This window comes from Schistocerca americana, chromosome 3, assembly GCF_021461395.2.
Source record: "Schistocerca americana isolate TAMUIC-IGC-003095 chromosome 3, iqSchAmer2.1, whole genome shotgun sequence".
NCBI lineage: Eukaryota > Metazoa > Arthropoda > Insecta > Orthoptera > Acrididae > Schistocerca > Schistocerca americana.
The window spans coordinates 846,527,762-846,554,558 of record NC_060121.1 but is presented as its reverse complement, the minus strand read 5'-3'; the positions used below and the strand labels follow the sequence as shown (position 1 = coordinate 846,554,558).

Below are 26,797 nucleotides of genomic sequence, written 5' to 3'. Positions count from 1 at the left end.
CTCTAAATTCACTCATATGGAAACGATGCCCTAAAAACACATTTGCATCTGCTACAGTTGTCAGAATTGACAACTTACGATGCAGTTATTGTATTTAATGATGGGAAAGCCAGGAGGATGAAGGTATTAGAAAGAATGGGCTTCAAGATAGGAAATTTTACTCAAGACATCCCGAGAAAAATAGATTTACAGCGCGTCTCTGTAGCTGAAAAGTCTGTTGAAAACATGGTAAAGGAAAGAAGACAGACAACGAGAAACCAGAAGAGAAGCCTTGAAGGGAAAGACGACCCAGAGTACAAATGTGGTACCTTCTGAGGAAGTGACATAAGGGAAAAAAAGTTACGACGAACTTTAAATTGCGTTTCCTGAAAAATTTGTTTTTTAAAGTTTATGTAACTTTTCCTCAGATTCTATGAATGCTATAATTATGAAATTTTGTACACATATTTCTGTAAACCTAATAAGCGTTGTCTCAAGAGCAAATTTTGAAATTCTGATTGCACGCTGAGATGTGGGGCAAAGTGCTTAAAATATTGCATGAATTCAAAATTGTACTTGTGGAATAATAATTAAAAAATTATGAAAATTCTCCTATTTGTACTATTCCAAAAATCTCATGAGAGAAGCTTACAACGTATAAAGAGATGAAACAGAGAAATGTTTGTAGTAATCCCATGAATACTTTCTGAGAAAAAGAAATATACATTATTTTTTGAAAATAAAACTACAAATTTCATTCAAAGGAAAAGTTGAATACATATAATCAAAGGATTTTATACGTAAATGTGTTACTTTCGCGTAAAGCGTGGTACAAAAGTTTATTGCCGTATCTCCAAAACAGTGGATTTGGTGCATTTTTGAAATAGTGTGTGTTTTTCATCAACGTCCCCCCTTAATTCCTTTTGCGTCCTCAACCCACAGGTCCTCCGTTGGCTTCAGGTCGGGACTCAGGATAGGCCAGTCCTTTGCAAGACTATTGTCATCCCCCAAACCACTGCCTCAGAGGCGCTGCTTTATGACACGCTGAAACAATCGTCGTCTTTAAAGTGCTCCTCAGATTTGCGCAGTATATAATGTTGTAAATTGCGTTAAAATCCTTCCGCATTTAGCGTTTACTTAAGGCCAAGGAGGGCACCACACCCCAACAACTCCATACTGCAACAGCGTCTTCCCTGTACTTCACACTTGGTATTATACCCAATGGCACGTAATTTTCTCCCGTAATTAGTCAAATCCAAACCCTCTCATTGCAGTGCCGCAGAGTATAGCGCAGTTATCAATCCAAATCACTCGTGTACAGCCATTTACTGTCAAATGCCATCGATCTTTCAAAATGGTTCAAATGGCTCTGAGCACTATGGGACTTAACATCTGAGGTCATGAGTCCCCTAGAACTTAGAACTACTTAAACCTAACTAACCTAAGGACATCACACACATCCATGCCCGAGGCAGGATTCGAGCCTGCGACCGTAGCGGTCGCGCGGTTCCAGACTGAAGCGCCTTTAACCGCGTGGCCACACTGGCCGGCCATCGATCTTTACACCAGCTCAAGCGCTGCTTACCACCGAGTACAGAAATGTGTGGCTTATCGGACTGTATACCACTCTTTTAAATTCTCGACACACAGTCACTGTGCCAGATGGATTGCGCGTAGCACACAGGAACTCACAAATGATTCCTTCCGCTAATTTCATACCAATTTTTACAACCACCCTGTGCAATGCTCGATGGTTCCTATTCGTCAGTGCATGGTGTCTGCCTGGTCTTGGTTTAGGTGTGGTTATTCCTTCTCGTTTGCAGTTGACAAACACCTCACGATAAGTCAACCTGGGCAGCTTTAGATGCACTGAAGTGTCTGTGATGTATTTGTTACTGCTCTAACTGTGAATGACTAGTCCACGTTCGAAGTCACTGAGCTCTCCTGAACGATCCAGTATGCAGTTTGCGGGCTTTCAAATAAAAAAGTGAAATGTGGTGTGGTGATGGCCCTCAACTACGTACCCTCTGACTCAGAGTTGAAATATTAAAAGTTTTGGCTGGTTTCGTTGCCTAGGGGCTAGGTTACGTAGTTGCCGCATTACAAGCCAAATACTGCTGAGTCTACAGTATACAATATGAATATACACATGAAACGAATGGTCGAAGGTTCCTATCACTCGGCAATTGCGAATTTTGAAAGGTATATAGAAATTTATAAATGAAAGACTGTAATTAAATAAATCCTGCAGGTACTATTTTAAAGACTTCAAATGATGGTTATTATTGCAGAAGTACCTTTAAGAATGCTCTTTCTTACTGTAAAATACTTATTGGGTCGATGATCCAGCAATTAAATAAAATATAAGTTGAATAACAGGGAAACAATAGATTCCTACTTTAGATAATTAGTTAGGAACAACAACATACCTCGCGAGATATTCACTTCTAAACGCGCACTACGTCTTCACTGCAGAAGCCACGGAAATCTCACATGTGCACAAGTCGGCACTACGAAATATTTCTGTCTCCCGCGACCATGCAAAAACTGCTCCACTCCCCAAGTCTTTCCCGTGGCCATGCGTCCGTCACGCCATATTGTCCAGGACCCTCCCATGCCTTCTCCCGTACTGTATTCTCGCGCCGCACACCCACACAGTCTCTCCACGTGTCCTTTTTGGAACGATCGCTGTGATTGGCTAGAGCGCTTCTGCCACGTCTCCAAGTCAATGCACGCTGACAAACATAATGAAACACATTCGAAATACTCTATTTATATTTAAATAACTTGGAATTAAATAAATATTTCTATTGCTGGACCATAAACACACTCTAACATACATTATTAAATACACAAACAAATTAAATAAACATATATCAGAGGAACAGAACAGAAGTAACCCAGTAGCCTAATGTCTCTGTACTTTCTAAAACACAGTAAATAATTGACCAATTTCTTAATGAATTGTATATATCGGATATAAACAAAGACAGATGAATAAATATATTTATAAGCATTCTGCTACCGTTTTTTCGTGTAGCTGTGGAGTACGTATGGCCTGACGCGATCGATAGTAATCGGCCATTTTCACCTCCAATAACTCATGTACTATTACAGTTACATGCCTGTAATTTATACTAATTTAGGTTTACACTAATAGCTTTCTAAAGACACGTCGATGGACAAATTCGACGTTTAGATTTTGGAAATTCGTTGCTCGGTGTTACTTGTATAATTTACAGTCAGATACTAAACTTTAAAACAATAAAGATACTGAAAATCTGTTTACACCATCAGAATCGCCTTGCAAATAATGGTAACGTACATGTTTCTTTTTGAGGTATCACAATTCATTTGGCTACTATTAATTTCTATACGAACTGTGAAATGGCTGCCATTATGGTTTCACCAAGTCCGCCATTTTTACCGAGCGGGGTGGCGCAGTGGTTAGCACACTGGACTCGCATTCGGGAGGACGACGGTTCAATCCCGTCTCCGGCCATCCTGATTTAGGTTTTCCGTGATTTCCCTAAATCGCTTCAGGCAAATGCCGGGATAGTTCCTTTGAAAGGGCACGGCCGATTTCCTTCCCCATCCTTACCTCACCCGAGCTTGCGCTCCGTTTCTACGGACCTCGTTGTCGACGGGACATTAAACACTAATTTCCTCCTCCTCCTCCGCCATTTTTGGCACTCCCAGCATGTCTCCTTCATTGACACAGCCCCCGCCATGGAATTCCTAGCCACGTGGTCCCTGGACCCCGGCTAAAGCCGTCGGCACACGGACCGTGCTGTCGAAGTTAACGTTGAGCGTGCCAAGTTCAACGTGCTGCAGAACGCTCAGAAACGATGCGACTTGTGCATACGGTACGTGCGCCCCAACACGGTATACGCGATCGCAACGCACTCCAGCGGCAGTGGAGGAATATTTCTAGTTCGTAAATCATACTGTTTACTCAACGGGCGCGCGTAAAATTCCCACGTTAGCTCTATTAAAACGCACATTTTCACAATCGTCCACGATAAGGAAAGTACCATGTCCAATCAATAATGACACAGGCTTATAAAAGTTCCATTACAAACAGTGCGGTACAAATTTGGAATATTTCTCCGCGTAAGATAAACATTATTTCATCATTCCCACATTTTAGTAAAACCGCAAGGTCAGTCTTGCTTGATCACTGTTTCTACCCAGTAGCAGAATCTTTGCAACACGTGAATTACGAAGCGTAAAAGAAAAAGGAGCAAAATATCTTTATATTAACTAGCACAAGCTGTCCTGTAAGCCAATCGAACAAAGTCACCCCTCAAAAAAAGTTGAACTTATATTTACATAACATCAAATATTATAGTATATATTTATATTGAACTAATAATAAAGTATCAGAAGCTAATAAAAATGAGAAAGTTAGGAAAAAAAATTGGAAGTTTCAAGACATGAACCACCGTCCAACAACTAATGCAATACTGGGCAGTGACGCTACTCATTTCACTAAGTCAACACATCTTTTGTGTATAATCGTATTGTTGTTGTTGTGGTCTTCAGTCCTGAGACTGGTTTGATGCAGCTCTCCATGCTACTCTATCCTGTGCAAGCTTTTTCATCTCCCAGTACTTACTGCAACCTACATCCTTCTGAATCTGCTTAGTGTATTCATCTCTTGGTCTCCCTCTACGATTTTTACCCTCCACGCTGTCCTCCAGTACTAAATTTGTGATCCCTTGATGCCTCAGAACATGTCCTACCAACCGATCCCTTCTTCTGGTCAAGTTGTGCCACAAACTTCTCTTCTCCCCAATCCTATTCAATACTTCCTCATTAGTTATGTGATCTACCCATCTAATCTTCAGCATTCTTCTGTAGCACCACATTTCGAAAGCTTCTATTCTCTTCTTGTCCAAACTATTTATCGTCCATGTTTCACTTCCATACATGGCTACACTCCATACGAATACTTTCAGAAATGACTTCCTGACACTTAAATCAATACTGGATGTTAACAAATTTCTCTTCTTCAGAAACGCTTTCCTTGCCATTGCCAGCCTACATTTTATATCCTCTCTACTTCGATCATCATCAGTTATTTTGCTCCCCAAATAGCAAAACTCCTTTACTACTTTAAGTGCCTCATTTCCTAATCTGATTCCCTCAGCATCACCCGACTTAATTAGACTACATTCCATTATCCTTGTTTTGCTTTTTTTGATGTTCATCTTATATCCTCCTTTCAAGACACTGTCCATTCCATTCAACTGCTCTTCCAAGTCCTTTGCTGTCTCTGACAGAATTACAATGTCATCGGCGAACCTCAAAGTTTTTATTTCTACTCCATGAATTTTAATACCTACTCCGAATTTTCTTTTGTTTCCTTTACTGCTTGCTCAATATACAGATTGAACAACATCGGGGAGAGGCTACAACCCTGTCTTACTCCCTTCCCAACCACTGCTTCCCTTTCATGTCCCTCGACTCTTATAACTGCCATCTGGTTTCTGTACAAATGGTAAATAGCCTTTCGCTCCCTGTATTTTACCCCTGCCACCTTTAGAATTTGAAAGAGAGTATTCCAGTCAACATTGTCAAAAGCTTTCTCTAAGTCTACAAATGCTAGAAACGTAGGTTTGCCTTTCCTTAATCTTTCTTCTAAGATAAGTCTTAAGGTCAGTATTGCCTCACGTGTTCCAGTGTTTCTACGGAATCCAAACTGATCTTCCCCGAGGTTGGCTTCTACTAGTTTTTCCATTCGTCTGTAAAGAATTCGTGTTAGTATTTTGTAGCTGTGACTTATTAAGCTGATAGTTCGGTAATTTTCACATCTGTCAAGACCTGCTTTCTTTGGGATTGGAATTATTATATTCTTCTTGAAGTCTGTGGGTATTTCGCCTGTTTCATACATCTTGCTCACCAGATGGTAGAGTTTTGTCAGGACTGGCTCTCCCACGGCCGTCAGTAGTTCCAATGGAATATTGTCTACTCCGGGGGCCTTGTTTCGACTCAGGTCTTTCAGTGCTCTGTCAAACTCTTCACGCAGTATCATATCTCCCATTTCATCTTCATCTACATCCTCTTCCATTTCCATAATATTGTCCTCAAGTACATCGCCCGTGTATAGACCCTCTATATACTCCTTCCACCTTTCTGCTTTCCCTTCTTTGCTTACAACTGGATTTCCATCTGAGCTCTTGATATTCATACAAGTCGTTCTCTGATCTCCAAAGGTCTCTCTAATTTTCCTGTAGGCGGTATCTATCTTACCCCTAGTGAGATAGGCCTCTACATCCTTATTATCGTATTATGTTACCCATAATCGTAGGTATGTTACTAATTGAAATTTAATTATAACAAATTGTACCAAGAACAATACGTTTTGGGTGGATCTTCAGTGTGTCGCTGTCTTCAAATAGCCTACTCTCATAATACCCAAGTTACAATAATTCTTTTGCCACGAATATGATGTTTCTCATTATTTTGGTGAACGAATCACACAGTTGACAACGGGTTTTCCAGTGGTTCTCAATTTGCTGGTGCTCAGAAACGGCATATATACATATAGCCTTGAAATGAATGCCAATATGGCGCCTCACAACTCCGCACTGAAGGGAGACGGCGTGCTTGTGACGTAGGTGGCGGTGTGCCATCTCATTGGTGAACGCTCAGACGCACGCTCATAATATCTGGTATACCAGATATTGGTCTGCACGTTCGGAAAAACTCCCGAGCGTGCTATTCCACGCTATGACGTCAGAAACTCGGCACGCTCAACGTTCGGATGCACGGTTCGTGTGCCGACGGCATAACGTTCGGCACCACGCGGCCGCCGACGAGCCGAGGCCCGCCTAGAGGCCCCAGCTTGGCCACGCCAACTCTGAACTTAGAATATTTTCAGGGCGCCACAACTCGCCCCTTACCTCACGTTACTTCTTCTCTACTGACAGCACAATACTCCCAGCTCCTTTTATTCTCGCAAGTCCACCTTTCGCTACATCGAATGGTCAATTCCGCATTACATAGGAATGTTAGGTTGGCTCTGATCAGGTAGTGCGTAGTACGCTATTGCAGAACTTTAAGCGTCTTTTTTTGAAGAGCCTATCCGTTCAGGTTTTTCACTATCTCCTTGACACTCTCGCATGGGTGAAACGAATCTGTGACCATTCGTGTTGCCATTCTTTTTAAATGCTCATTATCGCCTGTCGGTGCTTTGTGGTACGGATCCCACAACCTGGACCATCATTCCAAGAGACAGCGCACGGGTATTTTGTAAGCAATCTCTTTTGCAGACAAATTTTCCAAGTACCTACCAATGAACCGAAGTTTACCCTCAGCTTTACCGACGACTGAAATCTGGTTCCGTCCACAATCTGAAACCCGCCGAACTTAACACCCATATTTCTTGCTGGAATATTGTGACGAACGAATAATATTAGATGCCTTCCCTTCATGAGAAATGCGGAAAAGTTTGGAAATATTCCAGGACAAGGGGGCACCAACGGATAACCACAAACGGAACGGTTTGCTACCGCTTCCAGCACCTATACTGCCAGAATTCTGACTCTGAGAGTGTGTTCCACCACCAGGATTCGAACAACTTATGTTCCTAGAGCTTGAAAGGTGGCTACACTGAGCCACTGCGCCAGAGATTGCGCCAAAGAGTACTATTAAGCCGCCTCCACAGTGCTTGTTGAGAGCTCGTAGAGTCAGTGCCTGTTAAGAAGTCGTAGTAGTCAGTGAGTGGGCAGAGCTCGTAGAAGACAGTTCGTGTTGAGATGTGCTAGTGGGCAAGGCTTGTCGAGAGGTTGTAGTAAGGAGTGTTTGTTCCATGTTTTATCCAGTTATTTGATCGGAGAGATAGCAGATGTTATTGTAATGATCAGAGTGCATTTCGTCAATATGTATGAAGGTAAAAACCACTATGTTCTTTTATTATTTGTGTGTCTCAAATAATGCGTCATTACAGGTTCAGTCAACAAAGCATCTGGCGTGTGTTCTTGTATTAGAGTGTAATTCTACTTTCCTTGAGCAATTATCGTATTTCTAATTTTCTTTTATCACGTCAGTATAATTGGTATTTAAAATTCTTGTCTTGTTGAAGAAGAACCGTGCCAGATGTGCGTTGAGTCTTACTACCACATACAGAACAGCTACACTTGTGCTTGTTGGCTTCGTAGATTTTATAGTTGCTGGGGACTTAATTAATTAATTGTGTTAACGAAAAATTTCATTTCATTCTTGTTGTTGTTCTTTGCAGTCAGATAGCGTAATAATACTAGTCAGGGCCAACCGTTTACGAGACACAGCGTAATCGGACATACAGCTACAAAAACTAAAAAGTATTTTCAATCATATTTAAATAAGCCCCCATGCACGTGGCGACCGCTGCTTCGGATCGTCCCTTGGAATTCTTCTGATTGTAAAAATAGTAGACGGTAGTATTGTTGTAGTAATTTGAGTTTAGTAATTGTAGTCTGTATTGCATGTGTAGATTTGGTAATTGTCATGCTTCTAATGGTATTTTTCAAAATTTAAATTGTTGTCTTGTATACGCGTTTGACAATCTAGTGCAATTATTTCAACTGTTCGATTGATCGTGTTTGAGCGAGACATTGCATGTAAATGGTATTGTTGGAGATAAAGAGTCATTGTGTGTAATTTTCGTACAGTGACGAATTTTTTTTATGTTTTGTAAATGATTACGCGATCGATGAAAAAGGCAAAAACGATGAATAGTGAGGATGACGAAATTGTTCACATGGCGAACTCGCCAACACAGGACAACAGTATGATGAATAATGGAGTTGAAAATAATTTAATAAGTCGGGAAGACAGTCCGGAACCATTTCAAAATTTTTCTCAATCAGAAAATTCACAGAATACGAGATTAACGATAGAAGATTCTGAAATAGTATCCAACACAGATAGCTTTACAGCTATGACGAAGGAAACTGGTTTTGCGGGAAATGTTCGGGGCGAAAAGAATTTCGAACCGGCTGATATGGAGCAGTTGATGAGTGCAATATTAAATTTGGGATCACAGTTACGATCTGAATTAAAAACAGATAGGGGAACAATGGAAAAACGGTTAGACTCACTGGGATCACAAATGGGAACAATGGGATCACAAATAGGAACAATTAAAACAGAGATAGAAACAATTAAAACCGAGATGGGAACTTTGGGATCTGAATTAAAAACTGATATGGGAACAATGGAAACACAGTTTCGATCTGAATTGAAAACACAGATGGAAACAATGGAAACACGGTTAGACTCACGAATAGGGACATGTTTCAAAAATATGAAAGATGAGTTAAAGAAAGAAATCAGAGAAGAAGTACAACCGATTTTGAATTCTCACAGTAATAGATTAATTGCAGTAGAAATTAGACAAAGGGAACAGGATAGAGAACAGGAAGAAAGAGATCGCGTGATAGTACAAAAATTTTCAGAGTTAAATTTACAACGTGCAAACGATAAGAAAGAAATATTTGAAAGAATCGAGGAATCCGTACCAAATGACAGAATAAATAATCTAACACAACGATATGAACAGTTAACTACCAAATGTGTCAATACTGAAACCTGAGTCGCGACACTTACGGAAGACGTAAACAAACAGAAAGAAAAAATGGGTGATTTAGCGGAAAGAGTTGAGGAGATATCAGATAAACTGACAAATCTTAGTTTACATGGGGACAGAGATTCGGATGATACAGCTCCATTACCATTCGCAGAAACCGAAGAGTACCAGAACATAAATAAACATGTTGAAAATCAGGGAAAATTTAATGAACGCGTGAAAAGGGAAGTTGAGGCATTACGAAAGGAAGTCAAACAGATCGAAGGCGAAATTGTAGGAAAAGACAGTAAAAGAAATTTGGAATCACAGATATCAGAGGGGTTTGAAGAAAATAATTTGTTTCATTTACGGGATGCGACAAGAGAGCGCCAGGCGCGCGAACTTGACAATAATCGTCATTGGGACTGGGACAGACGCGGTAGGTCTTTGTCGCCACGAGGCGAAAGTTTTGACTATAAACACTTTTTGACTGTTCGGAAATTTAAGATCTTCCGCAACTCTAAGAATGACATACATCCATGTGCATGGTTAGATCAATTTATGTACGCACTTCCACCAAATTGGCCACTAAGTCACAAACTGGAATTTATGTGTGGATATTTAGAAAACGAACCGGCGACGCGGATGCGCGCACTCATTAGAGATTGTAATAATCTGAATGATTTTTATCATGCATTTCTATCGGCATATTGGTCCGAAAACACGCAGGACAGAGTTAAACACAGTCTTATTATGCAGCGTAATTTCAAACAGTCTGAGTTCCGCACGCCAGCAGAATATTTTGAAGACGTGATTCCAAAGAATCAGTTCCTTTCCAACCCTTACAGCCCGACTGAATTAATTCGCATTTGTTTAATTAAGCTGCCACAATCCATAAGACAAATTGCTTTAGCCGGAAGATGTAAAGACGACATTGAGACTTTTAAGACTTTGCTACAAGAACTCGAGTATGACAACGACGATGGGACTTCCTGTAATTTTTTCAGTAACAGTAATTACAATAGATTTTCAGAGAAAAGGGATAGTGATCGGATCGGGCGTTATATGGGTAATGTTGAGAATGACAGACGAAACAGACAGGACAATAGATACCAGCCCTATGACAATAACAGACGTTCTAACAGAAATTACACAGACAATTACAATAGCGGTAATTCATACCGGAATGATCAATCTTACGGAAACAGTAATCGGTATCATCAGGACAGAAATTATTCATACAGTAATAGAAATTCTTACTACAGAAATAACCAGGGTAGTAGATACAACAATAATTTCAGAAGTGACAGTAGAAATTACACAAGAAGTAGTTATGCAGACAGACAAGAAAACAGAAATTTTAATAACAGCCACAACCAAGAATTTGCATCTAACAGACAGGAGGGACCTAATTGGCATCCTCCACGTGACAGAACTTCTGAGAGACAAGTGCAAATCGTTGAAATTGATCCGCGAAATGACGCGAATAATCAAAGACGTGACGCAAACAATCGACAATGACTTGTAGCTTCGGCTTCTGGCAGCAATATAGACGGTTCAGAAAGTAATGACACTACGACTTTACACTACGTACGCCTGGAAGACATGAGAGACATTTTGCTAGACGAAAAGGAAAATAATGTAGACACATTTTTACACCCTGTTATTGAAGTGTGTGTGGGTAAGAATAAGTTCACTGCAGTTTTAGATTCTGGGAGCCCATTGAATGTCATTAGTGAATCAGTTTTTCGTATATGTGAAAGAACTATTGCCTGTCCTGTATTACCTATTTCTAAAACTACAATTCGAGGTGCTATTTCTGGAAAAAGTGTGGAAGTCAAACAACAGACCAACTTAAATTTTATTTGTCAAGGATACGAATTTTCTGCTAATTTTATTATTGTTCCATTACTCAGTACCCAAATTATATTAGGTATGGAGTTTCTTAACGCACATAAAGCAATTTTGAACTTTAAAGAAGGAAGTGTAAATTTGACTGTTGCCGGAATGCCGAAATGTTTGAAATTTTTCGAGTGTTTAACAAGATCTGAACCAGATACAAAATGTTTAAGGTTTCTTACTTCTGATGTTTTCGTTGAGCATTATGACGACAGTGTGTTTATTCATGACAATGACAATAGATACAGAGACGCGATGGATGATATAATTAATAGCGAAGAATTAATTAATGAGAAGGTTAAGAAAGCTGAAGTGCCAGATGACGTTGCAAGAGAAGAGCTGCACCACATTTTGACTTCACACGCTACAGTATTTAGTCATCACACAGGAACTATACAAGGCTTACAATATTTATTTAAAGTAAAAGAACACACACCATTTCGCGGGAAAACGTACGCTATTCCTTTGGCTTACAGAGACAAGGTTAAAAATGAACTTCAGTACATGTTAGATCAGGGCATTATTGAGCCTGCAGTCAGTCCTTATACTAGCCCATTACACGTTGTTCTTAAAAAGGATGGATCAATTCGTTTGGTCCTGGATTCCAGACAGATAAATAACATCATCATTCCTGAAACTGACCGCCCACAAAATTTAGATGAACTTCTTCAACATTTTCATGGAATTAAAGTTTTATCCACGATTGATATGCGCGCAAGTTTTTGGCAAATAGAACTCCACCCTGATTGTAGAAACTACACGGCCTTTTTAGCCTTTGGTAACTGTTACCAGTTTCGGAAGTTACCGTTTGGACTTACTGTATCTTCAGCAGCATTCATTCGTAGCTTAAATGAAATTTTACCCGTTTATCTTCGTGACAATATTACTTCATATGTTGACGATATTCTTATTGCTAAACATTCTTGGAGTGAGCACAACAAAATTTTGGATTCATTGTTATGTATCTTTGCAAGAGTTGGCATTACAGTGAACTTAGAAAAATCTGAATTTGGTCGTTCTCAGGTGAAATTTCTCGGTCATATTATTTCTACAGAAGGTATTCTTCCTGATCCAGAAAAATTAGACGCTATTCGTAATTATGCTGTTCCTACCACAAAACGTGATGTTCGTAGTTTCCTTGGTGTCTGTAATTTTCTTAGACGCTTTGTTAAATTGGACGATTTGGCCACACCTCGTTTATGTGAACTATCTGGAAAGAAATCTAATTGGTGTTGGGATGGGGAAGCTCAGTCAGAATTTGAACAGCTTCGTGATGCTTTAGTTGCTGCTCCACTTCTTTCACATCCGGATTTATCTAAAGATTTTTGTTTGGCGACGGACTCATCATACAAGGGCCTAGGGGCACACTTATTTCAAGAGATAGAAGAAGACGGCGTTGTAGTACAAAGGACTATTGCATTTGGAAGTCGTGTTCTTTCTAAATCAGAAAAGAATTATTCGATTACGGAACTTGAAGCCTTGGCTGTTGTTTGGGCTTTCACAAAATTTCGCACATTTTTGTTTGGCAGACATACTAAGGTTTACACCGATCATCGAGCTCTGGAATTTCTTATGTCAACAAAATTAACTCATGGCAGATTGTCACGATGGGCGTTGTACCTACAGGAATTTGACTTTAGTATTGTTTACATACAGGGTTCTTCAAATATTGTTGCCGATGCTTTATCACGTGCACCTGTGGGTTTGAAACAAAGTGCTGAAGAGGACTGCATAGAAAACAATTATTGTTTGATGTATATTCAAGGTGTTGCGTTTGAGAACTTTATTTCGTCTTCGCTCCAGGACATCGCTAAGGAGCAAAATAAGGATCCAATCTGGAAGGACATTAAGGAGAAGTGGAGGAGAAAGGAAAGCGTGGCGATTAGACAGCATTATTTAGTTCGCAATGACATTCTTTTTAAACGAAAATCGGTCGACAATTCTGTTTGGTTAGTTTGTATTCCTGATGAGTGGGTTAATAAGCTGATTTGGTATACGCATTTCAGTTATGCACACTTTGGTCCCAGAAAATGCTTTCATAAATTACGAGAAAATTGTTATTTCAGTAATATGGAAAAACGTATTCGATCTGTTCTGGCCAAATGCAAATTATGTCAAAAGGCTAAGCCGCCAACAGTTTCTCACAGAGCACCGTTGTTTCCTATCATTCCAGCGAAATTAAAGGAGATGGCTGCAGTCGATTTGTTCGGTCCAGTGGTTCGTTCTACTAATGGTTTTGCGTACATTTTCGTAGCAGTGGAGTTGACGTCAAAATATGTATGTTTTACACCTTTACGCAAAGCAACAGCTCGTTCAGTATCTAACGCTTTCGTCAAACATTTTCTTAAAGAAGTTGGTCATGTTGATAAGGTTATATCAGATAATGGATCGCAGTTTCGTTCTAAAATTTGGCTTCGTACTCTACAGCGTCGTAAAATTAAACCAATCTTCATTTCACTTTTTCACCCCCAATCTAACGCTTCAGAGAGATGGATGAAGGAAATCAATAAATTGTGCCGTCTTTATTGTCGTCAGAATCACAGAACTTGGGATCAGTATCTTCATATTTTTCCAAAACATTCTGAATGAACTCTCTAATGATTCAACTTCTTTACCGCCCATACTGGTATTAAAAAATAAAGCACCGACAAATCGCATATCTGAAATCGTTCCTTTTCCGCCTTCACGGAAACTGCGGCATTCTGAAGTTGTCAACCTGGCTCTGCAAAATATTGCATCTGCGGCTGCTAGAAGAGAGATATCAGCTAAGCGTCCTGGTCGTTCAAAAATCTTGTCAGTTGGTCAAAAAGTGTTAATTAAGTCTCATCGTTTGTCTCACAAAGGCAAAGGCTTGTGTCGCAAATTTTTTCTGCTTTATAACGGTCCATATAGAATTCGTAAAATTATACATGATAACACTGTTGAAGTAGAAACTCTTAAATCTCGACACTCTAAAGGAATACATCATATATCTAACGTAAAAATTTTTGTGGAATGACATACTTTTGAGAAACCAACAGCTAGATGTAAACATGCGGAGAGTACAAGGATACCGCGCTGTGTTTTGGCGGCGGCACATACTCAAAGCAACAGTCAAGTCTGCGCGCCGCACAAGGCAGTCGTTGACGTGAACAATTGCTTCCTACGTCACGCGCCTACAGCTGATCGAGCGCTCAGTGCGAATGCACTGACAGCCGTAAACAAATACACAGTTTAATTTCTCCGATTAAATTCAGTATAAAGCTATAGTGACTTGATGAATTATGTTATTAACATTCAGTATTTTCCAGGATACGGTTGTATAAAATATTAAAGAACTTCAGGTAAATTCTGTGTGTCTCCGACGTTAAGAGGACTTGCTATCGAGAAATTTTCAGGAAGAATGTAATTTCGAAGAAGAAACTAATAAACTAAAAAGGGTAACTGTTAATTGAGTTTATTTTTCAGGTAACATATTTCCACTTAGGTACGTACTTTAGACGTAATTTGCTGCTCGCGATTACGTGATTCATACTTTGTGCTAATTTCATGTTCTATGAAATTACTTGTGAAGCGACGTGCTTGCGTACGTTAACTGATTTTGACAATGATTATTAATGAACTGGGTTGTAACTTGTGTATATTATGCATCGCTTGGCTGCACTGCTTTTTCACTGATGTCATATTTTTTTAATTATGTGCATGCTGTGCTTATTTATTTAAATTATAATTGTAACCTGATTTATTGTGCTGATGTGTTTAGGTATGTAAGTTATACTTTGTGATTTATCTGCTTGCGCCTTCATGTTTACTTAGTAAGATGACATATGAACATTTATTTGCTTATGCTGATATGATGCTAATGACATGTTTACTGCTTTGCGTATGGATTGCATATTTATACATATCTGTTGTTGTCATAACTACTCTTTAATTTGGTATATAGAAATGATGATGTACAGTGTACGAATATAGAGTTTAGGTTACAGTATGGTGGTAATTATAGATTGTTCGCTTGGCAGAGCCTCGTTGTAAGGATTGTGCTGCATCCACTTGTTGACATTCTGTTCTCTACTGGTATATTTACTCGCTATTGCTTGTTTTGCTTACGCTCAGTGCCTTATATTTTTAAGATAAGAAAATGAACTGCTATAATTCGACGAACGACATTAGTACAAAAAGCTTCATAGAAGTCACATGAGCTGGAGGTTTTATGGAAGCTGTATAACTTTATGCTAATAGGAAGGAAGCTAACGACATGACATACCATTACTAGGTTTAGACCATTAACAATTATTACACTGCATTTTTCGTGAGCAATTGAAATAGGAAGTGACACTTGACACAAGAAATACTCCATATGTTTGCTTCTGTTTGCCATAATACTTGAAGTGGTGTACACACTGTGAAATATTATGATCATTCACACTCCGTAATCGTACTTAATTACTGAGAGTTATTCGAACTAAGTCTGTTAGAGGTCATGTATGCATTTCTTTTGTTTATAATTCATAATGAGTAGAAGATTTGGGTCACATGGATTACACAGAGGTTGTGTGTTGACAATGTGTCTTCGGATTGTATGGGATGATGAGGTTTGCATTAGGATTTTATCTGTACTTGTTCGAGGAGACTGACTAGAGGAAAGAGTTGTTATGGAAGTGAAATGATATTGGTAATAAGAGATATTATTGAGGTATTATTGAGATTGTGTGAAGTTGATGATTATTGGAGTTTTGGTGGATAAGAGGTAAAGTAAGTGAGATGCATATTTTTTTTCTTGGTCTTATGGAACAAGGAGGATGAAGATAGCAGACTAGAACACTAAAGTAGAAGAAAGATAGGCTATACACACACTTTGTTAAATCACTAAGCAGTATATACTTTTTTTTTAAAGAGAGGAAGTATTTGCATATCTTGGCTCACTGACAGTTGTTCAACAACAGTACATTTGATCTGGCTTCGCAAACATTGGTCTTGACATGATGACTATGACGTTGACTTAACTATTATTGACTGTGATACATTGCTGCCATTACTACTTGATACACATGATGCAAATCAGATTTTGACAGAATTGCATTTACACAGTTAACACTATTCAATTACACAGCAGTACTTAATGTGGATGAAAGATGAGTGAGTGTGTTTTGTGTGTTTTCCTTTCCTAATCCTACCCACCTATCTCGTAAATATTATTTTATTTGGTTGTAGTGGCTTGCACTGACACCCATAAATATTATAGGTTTACTGATATTTGAGTATTTGTAATAGTTAATATGACAATTATCTGATATCATTGTGTGTTTATTAGAATTTGTATGTTTAGTGTAAGAGCATTGTAAAAGCATTTGTATGTGTATTCAAACTATTGTTCATGCCTGAACTGTCTGATTAGTGATGGTGAATATTATAAACTATTACCTGCACTTTTTCAACGTAATGTATGACACTAGGACATGTTTAATTTTTGCTGATGTATGTGTATTCAAACTATTGTTCATGCCTGAACTGTCTGATTAGTGATGGTGAATATTATGAACTGTTACCTGCACTTTTTCAACGTAATGTATGACACTAGGACATGTTTAATTTTTGCTGATGAACAGTGTGATTAGTATGTGTATTGAAACTATTGTTCATGCTTGAACTGTGTGATCAGTGATAGTGAATATCATGGACTGCTGTCTGCACCTGCTCAACATTGCTGGGTGCAACTGATGGACTGCTTCTACTGAAATGATGTCACTTGTTGGTGTCTGCACCTGCTCAACATTGCTGGGTGCAACTGATGGACTGCTTCTACTGAAATGAAGTCACTTGTTGGTGTCTGCACCTGCTCAACATTGCTGGGTGCAACTGATGGACTGCTTCTACTGAAATGATGTCACTTGTTGGTGTCTGCACCTGCTCAACATTGCTGGGTGCAACTGATGGACTGCTTCTACTGAAATGATGTCACTTGCTGGTGTCTGCACCTGCTCAACATTGCTGGGTGCAACTGATGGACTGCTTCTACTGAAATGATGTCACTTGTTGCTGTCTGCACCTGCTCAACATTGCTGGGTGCAACTGATGGACTGTTTCTACTGAAATGATGTCACTTGTCGGTGTCTGCACCTGCTCTCAACATTGCTGGGTGCAACTGATGAACTGTTTCTACTGAAATGATGTCACTTGTCGGTGTCTGCAACTGCTCTCAACATTGCTGGGTGCAACTGATGAACTGTTTCTACTGAAATGAAGTCACTTGTTGCTGTCTGCACCTACTCAACATTGCTGGGTGCCTCTGATGGATTGCTTCTACTGAACTAATGTGACTTGTTGCTGGGTGTACCTGCTAAACTTTACTGGGTGCCACTGATGGACTGCTTCTACTGAAATGATGTCACATGTTGGTGTCTTTTTTTGTATAAACTAATCATTGAAAGCATTTTATGTGAACATTTGTATAAACTGATTTTTAGTGTATAGTGTAAACTATTATGTAAAGCCACATGTATGAAAAATTTGTATTGCTTACTGTATTTCATATATTAGGTTATTGAAAGGTCAGTGCAAAGCCAAAATTTTAACTAATTATGTGATATTTAGGTATTAATATTATCTTTTATTTTTGTCTGTATTTTTGTGAACGAATTTGGTGGTATTTTCACCACCAATGCTGGCAAAAATACCATCAAATTCTGGCCTGTGGAGGAGGGGCATATGAAAGGTGGCTACACTGAGCCACTGCGCCAGAGATTGCGCCAAAGAGTACTATTAAGCCGCCTCCACAGTGCTTGTTGAGAGCTCGTAGAGTCAGTGCCTGTTAAGAACTCGTAGTAGTCAGTGAGTGGGCAGAGCTCGTAGAAGACAGTTCGTGTTGAGATGTGCCAGTGGGCAAGGCTTGTCGAGAGGTTGTAGTAAGGAGTGTTTGTTCCATGTTTTATCCAGTTATTTGATCGGAGAGATAGCAGATGTTATTGTAATGATCAGAGTGCATTTCGTCAATATATATGAAGGTAAAAACCACTATGTTCTTTTATTATTTGTGTGTCTCAAATAACGCGTCATTACAGGTTCAGTCAACAAAGCATCTGGCGTGTGTTCTTGTATTAGAGTGTAATTCTACTTTCCTTGAGCAATTATCGTATTTCTAATTTTCTTTTATCACGTCAGTATAATTGGTATTTAAAATTCTTGTCTTGTTGAAGAAGAACCGTGCCAGATGTGCGTTGAGTCTTACTACCACATACAGAACAGCTACACTTGTGCTTGTTGGCTTCGTAGATTTTATAGTTGCTGGGGACTTAATTAATTAATTGTGTTAACGAAAAATTTCATTTCATTCTTGTTGTTGTTCTTTGCAGTCAGATAGCGTAATAATACTAGTCAGGGCCAACCGTTTACGAGACACAGCGTAATCGGACATACAGCTACAAAAACTAAAAAGTATTTTCAATCATATTTAATTAAGCCCCCATGCAAGCTCCACCGTGCTAGCGCTTTCGGCAGCTCTGATGAGCTAAAGAAGCGCTAAAAAGTAGTTCCTGTGAATGATAAAGTATAAATCTCAGCCAAATCATTCATTCATCTACGATGAACTCAAATAAGTACTTCTTCCAACACCCGAGGCCAATATAAAACGAGCCGATCTAGTGTAAAAACAACGTTAATGAGCCTGCTGATAAGTTTGAGACCATACGTTTGCGAGTGAAACCGGTTTACTCATGAACGCGACAGTTAATAAAGAGTGCAGTCCTGTGGGATGTAATTTCGTACAGTTCGCCATATTATCACACAAGAAGCTGAGAAACAACAAATCCAGAAGCACATGAACAAGTATAGCTTTAATCATTTAAAAAAAATTAATACTGAATGTATGAACAGTTATAGAACAAATAAGCTAAAACCTACTGATAATAGTGGAAAAATAAAAGAGTCAGACAGCACAAGCGTAACAGTCACGGTTATATGTGGAAACAATTTGTTGGGAGTTCGTTATTTGCGATTCTGGAATCTGTACATACTATGAAAGTCTCAAACGCTAGGCGACAATTTTGAATTGCTTATTATTTGCGGGCAGTCTTTGGAGAGAGTAGCTGTGTCGCTGGAAGACGTGGTTTGTTTTGTCATCTTGGCGGCGAGGAGCGCGCATGTTCGATAGTGAGAGTAGTTGTGAGAAAGACGCCGAGCAGAGAATTCGTGGCAACGTAGACGTAAAGTTAAGTACATCTGTGTTTAAGTAAAATGATTTGTGGTTTAATATAGTGAAACAGGGGAGTAATGTTTGATGAGTGATTTATAATGAAAAGCGTATGAAAAGGAATGAAGGTAATATATTTTTACTGGCACTGCAGTCGCGAGTAGTTAGAATCATTGTTGTATGAGACATACATATCAGGGACGTTTAAATTTTTCATTAAAGATTGAGTAATTTTCATTGTAAGGTATTTTTCATGTATATTGATGATTTGTCTAACATTTGTGAGAATAAGAGTATGGTATCAATGTTGCCCTTCGTCAATGTTAACGAGTGTCGTAACGTGAATTTCTTACAAGTAATACTACATCAGATAATTTAAAAACAGTTTGTTAAAGAAATATTTCATCTAATAACACTGTCCATATCCTCGATCCAAGTCAATTTCATTTAAAGCGTGTCTCATTCAGTGACGTTTATAAAATAGTTTATTTGTTGTCTGGAGCATTGCACTAAGCTCTCAGCAACTGTGGTTAGAAATCTGCAGCTGGCGCAATGGAGAGCACCAAGCAACGTGTTTCCAAGCAATTACATTACCAGGTAAGATATTTTTATTTCAGTGTCTGTCTGGTATGAAAATTATCAACGCACAGGGACCTCTTCATGAACAGCATTATTAGGCAGATCATTACGCACACTGACCACTTTGTTTAATTGAAGAGATTAATAGTAAAGTTCAGGTTTTAATCAGTTTGCATATCTTAGAAAGATTATAAAACAAGGCCAAATTCATGTTGTATTCTCGCAGGCAGATATATTTGGTTTCTCTCGCAGTTGGAAATGTACACAGTCAGCAGAACCTAAACAGCAGCACAGTTCCAACCAACTGAAGCTGTACAAAATCATAAATCCAGTGAAAAGAGTTATATTAAAGGAAACTTTCAACGTCACTACGCATAGTCATTACCCGTGGCATGTATCAAGTAACAGTTGCTCACTAAGTCCACAGTGAACGAACCAGGCAATACTGAATTTCAATAACTCGTTAACAAAGATACGGATTGTATACAAAATCTTTTCCAATGCTTTCACTCGCTTCCAAAAAATGCCACGCTCCTCGTCGTTCAATTCGTGGACAATGAATGGAGCGAAAATAGGACTAACCGCCAAACATGGAAAAAGGTGGCATAGTGTTTAAGGCATTGGACGCGTATTCAGCGAGAGTAGTGTTGAAATACCCGTAGTTTCAGTAGTTTCACTAAAACTAATCAAGGCAATAGTGGAAAGGTTCCTTAGTGTAGGGCAGAGCATATTTCATTATGTATTCTTCCCCAACAGGTCCTCATGCTTCGTGTTTAATAACTTCGCCGTCGACGTGACATTAAAGAATAATTCCCTTAGTTTCACCTAGAATGTACTTTTAAAGTAGTAATATCTATGTTATTTAATCTACTTTATGGTGTTGTACAAAGTTAGTCCTAATCTATCCCTCAGAACTAATAACAATCGAAGGTCTCTCGTTAATTTCAGCCAAGAGTGCAATCTCTCCGTTAATCGATTGTATTGTTCAGATAATCATGTTGTTTTGTCTGTGGTTTGAAAAGTATAAGAAAAAGTTTCCGTCAAGAATTTTCAAATCTGAGCTACAGAGTCCCTTAAATAAATTAGTAGTGAAAATCGTTTTGTTACTCTGACATAACAAAGTTTATTATTAAAGGAAACTATTTTTTGTAACTGGTACCTAAGTTTTGAAAATGTTACTTTCTTGCTTCAATTTCCTAGGTGAATCAAAATGAATAATGGTAAATATTCAGAGATTGCTGTAACTGATACTATGCCAATATTCTATCGGAAGAGTATACCTGTGAATATGATAAACGACTTACGTGGGGCAACTACATCACAATATTAAGAGCTGAATTTTCTCTTCTTTAAACTATTAACTTCAGTACCAAATGCGACAATTAACTGTTTACACTGTTACATGATCAAAGAGGTAGCGGTAGTGGGAAAAATATTAAATCAAATGTGTGTCTATTACCTACCTTTATGGAGACGTACAGAATGCGGAAAGTTAAAAGTTGCTGGTACGCCGGCTGCATCCGAGTTCCGTGTAACAGGAATCATGAAGCTGATGTTTGCCGAACTACGACGCTACTTGGAAAGCAACGTCGCCGTATAGCAGTAATGGCGGTAGATAACTCAAATAGGGCACGTTGCTTAGAAACGTAAAACTGCAGAATCAACAAACGGAACAGCGGGCTGCTGTGGCGACACTGATGCATGGTTACGGAAATGTAAACAGAATCTCAGGAAGACGAATAGCGTTTCTGGAACATAAAAATCCTAGAAACGTTATAGCTGTTTTTATGTATACGCAAGTATTACGAGACGCTAAATATTTCTGAGCTTCTCCTTGTATTTGGGTTTTGTAGGAACTGCTTGATTCTGTAGAAGTTGTTCCTTAAGGAATTCCACATATTCTTTGCGGGTGTGTTACGCATATGAGCACACGAATAGAAAGAAACGAACGGGGTAAAGCGTTATGAGTACTGCCATTCACGGTACTGAATGCGCCTGGTAGCGTTCTGGTAATGCGAAGCGAAAAAAGTTTGTAAGCGGAGCATTTAGGCTATAAGGCAAGAGAAGGTAATGATGAGAAGGCTCGCCTTAGATGTTGGCGTGCAGTGTAGCTGGAAATGGATCGAGAACGACCGTTCAGCTGACTTTTCAACGAGACGCTGGAGGCCTTATACACGGTCCACTCACATTAATGTGATACGGCCCATTTTTCGATGTCAACATGCAATTACCACTCACTGACGTCAGGCGGTAGCGATAACAGTGGAGCGTATACAAAGCGTCTGAAGTCCAAACGGACATGATCGTTGGCTTTCAGGCCAATGGTGCACCATTTCCGAAACGGCAGAGTCTGTAAACGGCTCGCGTGCTACCGTGTTTAAACTATACAGTGTGTGGCAAAACAGTGTTTGGTGGCCGCGGTGCCCGAGCGGTTCTAGGTGCTTCAGTCCGGAACCGCGCAACCGCTACGGTCGCATCTTCGAATCCTGCCTCGGACATGGATATGTGTGTGATGTCCTTAGGTTAGTTAGGTTTGAGCAGTTCTAAGTTCTAGGGGACTGATGACCTATGATGTTAAGTCCCTTAGTGCTCAGAGCCATTTGAACCATTTGAAAACAGTGTTATCCAAAATCGGAGCCGACGCAACTGTGGTGCACCACGGACCATAGATGATAGGGATGAATGAAGGCTGCGGAGATTTGTACGGGCGAATAAACGTACAAGCGTTGAGCAATTGACCACCCAGGCTAGACAAGGGGCTACTAACGGTGTCTCCTCAACGACAGTTCAGCGAACGTTACAGCGTCCGCAGCAGCTTCCTGGTTCGTGCACCCATGCTGACTGCTTCTCATCAGCAACCAAGACTGGAATCTTCACGCTGGTACCATTCGGGAGGACGACGGTTCAAACCTGCGTTCGGCCATCCAGATTTAGGATTTCCGTGATTTCCCTAAATTACTCCAGGCAAATGCCGGGAAGGTTCCTTTCAAAGCGCACAGGCCACTTCCTTCCCCGTCCTTAACACAATCCGAGCTTGTGCTCTGTCTCTAATGATCTCGATGTCGACGGCACGTTCAACCAGGTTTCCTTGCTTCCTTTCACGCCAATACCGGTCCACTGAGTGACAACTGGTGGCCGTTTAAGATTACCATGTTTTAGGCTCCATCTGGCGGATGGCGTGTACAGTACTGCAACAATCGCCAGAAGGATCGAGGCCAGAGGAAGGAGACTCAGGGTCTGGGGAATATTTTCGTAGCATTCCCTAGACGATCTAGTCATTCTTGAGGGCAAATGGATCAAGACAAGTATGCGTATAACCTTGTGGACCCTGTCCTCTCTGACATGCAGTTTGTTTTTCTCGGCACGATATTACCCACCAGCAGGACAATGCAACCCCTCAACAGCACGCAGTGTACGTACATGGTTTGAAGATGAGCGGGATGAGCTCACCGAACTCCCCTGGCCACCAAGCTCTCCGGATTTGAACCCAATCGCGCCTCTTCCTGCACGCCCGCGCTGCAAAAGGAGGTTATTCATGCTTTTGACAGGTGATCACACTAATGTGACTGAACCGTGTAGCTTCGCCGTTTACATTTGTCTCTTGAACGTCTCTCCCACCACCTGTCTCAAGATACAAACTCAAACGAGGCTGTCCTGAAGGAACAAACCCTGACCGCCGTCTTGCACACGCCCGGGGGAAGCATCACCTACAGTTTGTAGGGAAGACGCGACCACATAGTGTCCACAGCATGGAAAGCGCATTGTGAACTGTGCCCTTGGCGCCACACTATCGGGAATCATGGTGTCCCGTCTAGCGTCCAAAATTGGCGCCATTTTCACTGCACCAAAACTTTCGAAGCAGATTCTTTGCACTAATTTGCAACTGTGATATGCAAATTATTAGCTTTTCAGAGCATTCACACAAGGTTGGCGCCGGTGGCGACACCTACAACGTGCTGACATGGGGAAAGTTTCCAACCGATTTCTCAAAAATGGTTCAAATGGCTCTGAGCACTATGGGACTTAACATCTGTGGTCATCAATCCCCTAGAACGTAGAACTACTTAAACCTAACTAACCTAAGGACATCACACACATCCATGCCCGAGGCAGGATTCGAACCTGCAACCGTAGCGGTCGCGCTGTTCCAGATTGTAGCGCCTAGAACCACTCGGCCACTCCGGCCGGCTACTTATCTGTGGATCATTGTTATTTCTTTATAAGATTAACTGAGATGGCCAAGCTTATTGAATACCATGCTGTTTTCTGAACTGAAGCGCCTAGAACGGCTCAGCCACCGTGGCCGGCACCAATTTCTCGTACACAAACAGTAGTTGACCGGTGTTGCCTGGTGAAACGTTGTTGTGATGCCTCGTGTAAGGAGGAGAAATGCGTACTATCACGTTTCCGACTTTGATAAAGGTCGGATTGTAGCATACCGCGATTGCGGTTTATCGTAACGCGACATTGCTGCTCGCGTTGGTCGAGATCCAATGACTGTTAGCAGAACATGAAATCGGTGGGTTCAGGAGGGTAATACGGAACGCCGTGCTGGATCCCAACGGCCTCGTATCAGTAGCACTCGAGATGACAGGCATCTTATCCGCATGGCTGTAACGGATCGTGCAGCCACGTCTCGATTCCTGAGTCGACAAATTGCGACGTTTGCAAGAAAACACCACCCGCACGAACAGTTCGACGACGTTTGCAGCAGCATGGACTATCAGCTCGGAGACCGTGGCTGCGGTTACTCCTGACGCTGCATCACAGACAGGAGCGCCTGCGCTTGGGTGCACGAATGGAAAAACGTCATTTTTTCGGATGAATCCAGGTTCTGTTTATAGCATCACGGTGGTCGCATCCGTGTTTGGCGACATCGCGGTGAACGCACATCGGAAGCGTGTATTCGTCATCGCCATACTGGCGTATCACCGATCGTGATGGTATGGGGTGCCACTGGTTACACGTCTCGGTCACCTCTTGTTCGCATTGGCAGCACCTTGAACAGGGGACGTTACATTTCAGATGTGTTACGACCCGTGGATCTAACCTTGATTCGATCCCTGCGAAACCCTACATTTCAGCATGACAATGCACGACCGCATGTTGCAGATCCTCTACGGGCATTTCTGGATACAGAAAATGTTCGACTGCTGCCATGGCCAGCACATTCTCCAGATCTCTCACCAACTAAAAACGTCTGGTCAATGGTGGACGATCAACTGGCTCGTCACAGTACGCCAGTCACTACTCTTGATGAACTGTGGTATCGTGTTGAAGCAGCATGGGCAGCTGTACCTGTACACGCCATCGAAGTTCTGTTTGACTCATACGGCGAGAGGTCGTTGTTCTGGATACTGATTTCTCATGGTCTATGCACCCAAACTGCATGAAAATGTAATCACATGTCAGTTCTAGTATAATATATTTGTCCAATGAATGTCCGCTTGTCATCTGCATTTCTTCTTGGTGTAGCAATTTTAATGGTCGGTAGTGTATCAGACAACCCAGTACAGCTACCCCCAAGACATTCCGTGAGAGGACGTAATCGACATAACTTGGCGATATCATTACACAACCTTTTAGAGACTCCAGTGACAAAGAATTGCAAGGTGAGATATGCCATGGTGAGATATTGGGCCGGTAGGTTATGTAATCCAATAGCGGTGGGTCTGCGAGATGCCTCACGGAGGACTCACCTTTGCGGTGTCACGGTTAGATCTCAACTTGGCGGTACGTGTTGCAGGACCAGGGGGCCGACCAGACACCTGTTGGGAGTGATGTGCGGCGTGGCTTACCTTTGCAGGCCTTGCGGTGCGAGATGGGCTTGGTGGGGTCCCGGTAGTAGCCCTCGCGGCAGTAGTGGCAGTGCCGGCCCGCCGTGAAGTGCCGACACTTGAGGCACACGCCGCCACTGACGCGCCCCGATAACTTGTACAGCTCCATGTTGAAGCGGCAGCGGCGCGCGTGCATGTTGCACTGGCACGCTGCAACAACCAGGACAACAGGCCTGCGTCAGTCACAGTGTCTACCAATACGTGATACAGAGCATGGCACCTACAAGTGAACCTCACAAACGCTCTCTTGGTCATTCCCAACTACAAGTTGCTCTCTTTCAGCACAGATGTGAAGATTACTTCAATAGAATGTAGAGGTAGTGTTATTGGATCATTACTGTTTATAATACACGCTGATGTCCTAAGGGCGAAGGAACTTTCGAATGATGTGACACTGCCAAGAAACATGGCTCGATGACACTTTGATCATACATAGAAAGAACTGCTGCAGTGAAGTACAGAAGGCAAGTAAAACAAACACGCACTGAGGCAAACAGAAATAATACTTTTATTCAAAGACAATAATTACACTGAAGTCCCGTAGACATTTCAAAAGACGAAACATGGTTCTTAACAGGGTTGGTTGGTCAGGGGAGGGGACAAAATAGCGAGGTCATCAGTTCCAGCACATTAGGGAAGGATGGGGAAGAACCGTCGTCCTCTCGAATGCGAGTCCAAGGCGCTAACCTCTGTGCCACCTCGCTCGGTCTTAATAGGGTGTGTGATCACTACTGATGGGAAGGCATGGTCCACAACGTGCTCCCATGGTGCCCAGAACGTTGG

General features: G+C 40.9%; 1 protein-coding gene across 1 annotated transcript in view; it reads right to left on the bottom strand.

Annotated features, from left to right (window-relative positions):
- The window catches only part of LOC124607175 (netrin-3-like), a 447,419-nt gene extending 421,260 nt beyond the window's left edge, over positions 1 to 26,159 (bottom strand). The window contains exon 1 of the mRNA XM_047139387.1: positions 25,976 to 26,159. Coding sequence (XP_046995343.1) covers positions 25,976 to 26,150 — 175 coding nt within the window. The 5' untranslated portion in view covers positions 26,151 to 26,159. The remainder of the gene's footprint in view (positions 1 to 25,975) is intronic.
- Between the last annotated feature and the right edge of the window lie 638 nt (positions 26,160 to 26,797).